The sequence below is a fragment of the Gavialis gangeticus genome, unplaced genomic scaffold (genome assembly GCF_001723915.1).
Source record: "Gavialis gangeticus isolate Ggan-Ray unplaced genomic scaffold, GavGan_comp1, whole genome shotgun sequence".
Classification (NCBI taxonomy): Eukaryota; Metazoa; Chordata; order Crocodylia; family Gavialidae; genus Gavialis; species Gavialis gangeticus.
The window spans coordinates 23,479,395-23,482,020 of record NW_017728996.1 but is presented as its reverse complement, the minus strand read 5'-3'; the positions used below and the strand labels follow the sequence as shown (position 1 = coordinate 23,482,020).

The window sequence follows — 2,626 nt, the reverse complement described above, 5'->3', positions numbered from 1 at the left end:
GCACCACCCAAATATTGGCTGCTGCCCATGGGAGGCAGTGGCTGCTGTGGCAGAGCAGAGCATGGAGCCCCGCTTCCTTTCCCCCATGGGCAGCACCACTGGAGTGGAGTCAGGGGGGAGGGGGTTTGGATGTGGGCTGGTGACTCTGGGCTTGGGGCTCCCTACCCTGCTGCCCTCCCCTGGGGCCTCTGCAGCCCAGGAGCGAGACCCAGAGCAGCAAAGCAGAATAGGGTGTGGAGGCTCAGTGCTGCTGCCAGGAACCTGGTGCCACCATGACAAGGTGCCTCCTGCACACCCAGCAGCAGTGGTGGGTGCAACTCTGTGCTGCTACTCCCAGTGCTGCCAGGCAAGTAGCCTTGCCATGGCTGCATGGGGCTCCTGACAGCGGCACTGAGCCTCTCTGCCTTGCTGTGCCAGGTCCTGCCTGCTGGACTGTGGAGGCCCTAGGAGGCTTGAGCCCTAGCCCTAACCCTGCGATACTCCCTTTTTCCCTCCCTTACTATGGTGGCCTCAATACCACCCTCACCTCCCCCCGACTTACCTGTAGGGAGCTACTGCGCTCATGCTGCCTGGCTGCTAAGTGCACATGTGCATGCACCCCCTACCAGAATCCCCTCCTCCCGCTCCCCCCAGCCCCTTGGAGGCTGGAGCTCTGCCAGCCTACAAGGGGAAACCTACTGTTTCCTACATTTTTCTCCTTTAAAGGAGAAAATCAAGGGGGGTGGGTTCTGCTTAAACAGAAAATCTGCCTTTTACCATGGCAAACAGAAAACCTGGATCCCTGCTTATCACCAGTAGCATTCCAACTTCTGAATGTACTGACCCTTGGATTTTAGTTCAATCCTAATCTTTTTAATGACCTCTTCTTTGTTTTGCACTTGTGATTAACATTGAGTATCTCAGTCCCATCATTTTGAAACTGAACAAATGTAAATTGAAAAATTAACTAGCTAGAAAATTTTAGCTTGTTCTTAAGATACTAACATCTAAACATCAGAAAACCAATTTACCATGATCTACCGTGCTGCTTCATTAGAACACAAGTTCAGCTAAAAAGACCAGTGGGCTTGAGACACCCAAATTCCAACTCCCAGGACGCACCAAAAGGGAATTTTAGAACTTAAACTTTCTTTTGAGCCTTTGTTTTTTTGGGGAAGGGTAGGAGAGAGAGTGTGATTGTAATCTTAGTCCTGAGGGGTTAGGGGACAGGAAAGTTGCTAAAAAAAGTTTTTTCCAAGAAACACAGGCAGAAAACCCTTTTTTTCAGCCAGTTAGAAACATGTAACATCTGCCTAATTTATTGTACTTAGTTGTGGCTAGTGATTTCAAGTGCTTCTTGCAGTTATTAAACTTCTAAACTGTTGCTTTCTTTGTCTTTAGAACTCTTCCTAACTGAAGAAGACCAAAAGAAGCTTCATGACTTTGAAGAGTTATGTGTTGAGATGTATTTTAACGAAAAGGATGATAAATTCCACTCTGGCAGTGAAGAGAGAATCCGAGTCACTTTTGAACGGTAGAACTTATGAAGAAATTTTAAAAATGTTAATCTTTGAGTTCCTGAAATATGTTTTAATAGGCAATTACAGTGCATGTAGCTACAGATGCAAAATATTTGTGACAGTTGAGTTTGACGATTTTCATGGCTACATTGAAGTTAATCATGCAGAATGTTTTGTTACTTGCATTTCTGAATTATAGAATAATTTCTACTTGTGAATTCCCAGTAAAATAAGATTTTTTTTTTTTTGTATTGTTTAGCTTTTTTGAAAAGATTTTCTTAAATGTAGGTGTTAGGCAGCAGTACTAGAGAGCAGGCATGTCAAAGATATGGCCTGTGGTCTGGATATGGTCTGTAGAGGCCCATCATCCATCATCAGTGTTGCCTCTGGGTCTTAGATTGACATATACACCACACACGGTATGCATCACACTACATGCAAGGCTCAGGATGTGTGCCACACTTGGTGCCTGCTAGGACTGTGCAAAGTTTCGGTCCCTGATTCGATTTGGCAGAGATTAGGCCTGTTTTGGTGGCCAAATCCAAATCGAATCAGGAGACTCTTTAATCTCTCCCTTTAATCGAATCAGAACCCTCCAAATCAATTCCAAAAGATTCGGCGGTTCGGACATAGACATAGCTTAACTCAAGGTGCCAGGCGGCTCATGAACACTGCAATGGTGGGGTGGATGGAGTGTCCCACGGGAGCATGGGGGGCTCCCCAGTGTGCTCAGCAGCAGACCCAGAAGTGGACCAGAAGCACTTCTAGTCCACTTCCAGGTCTGCTGGGGAGTGTGCGGGGAGGGGAGCCCCCATGCTTCCCCCCGCTTGGCAACTGGTGCCTCCTGGGTCTGGCGGGGCACCCGGGGTCCCTCAGTGGCCGATTGCTGAGCCAGGGGGCATAGGGGATCCCCTGCATGCTCCCCGGCAGACCCAGAAGTGGACCAGAAGTACTTCTGGTCTACTTCGGATTTGCCACTGAGCATGCGGAGAGCAGGGGCGGGGGGGATGCTCCTGTTGGACGCTTCATCCACCCCAGCATTGCAGCATTCGCGAGTTGCGCCTAATACCTCAAGATATGTTGAAAAAACATTTAAAGCTGTGTTTATGGCCGAATCACTGATCCTC

At 48.2% G+C, this 2,626-nt stretch overlaps 1 protein-coding gene across 1 annotated transcript in view; it reads left to right on the top strand.

Moving 5' to 3' along the window:
- TRPM7 (transient receptor potential cation channel subfamily M member 7) overlaps window positions 1–2,626 on the top strand; it is a 96,683-nt gene that overhangs the window by 60,974 nt on the left and 33,083 nt on the right. The window contains 1 exon segment of the mRNA XM_019504146.1: window positions 1,381–1,513. Coding sequence (XP_019359691.1) covers window positions 1,381–1,513 — 133 coding nt within the window.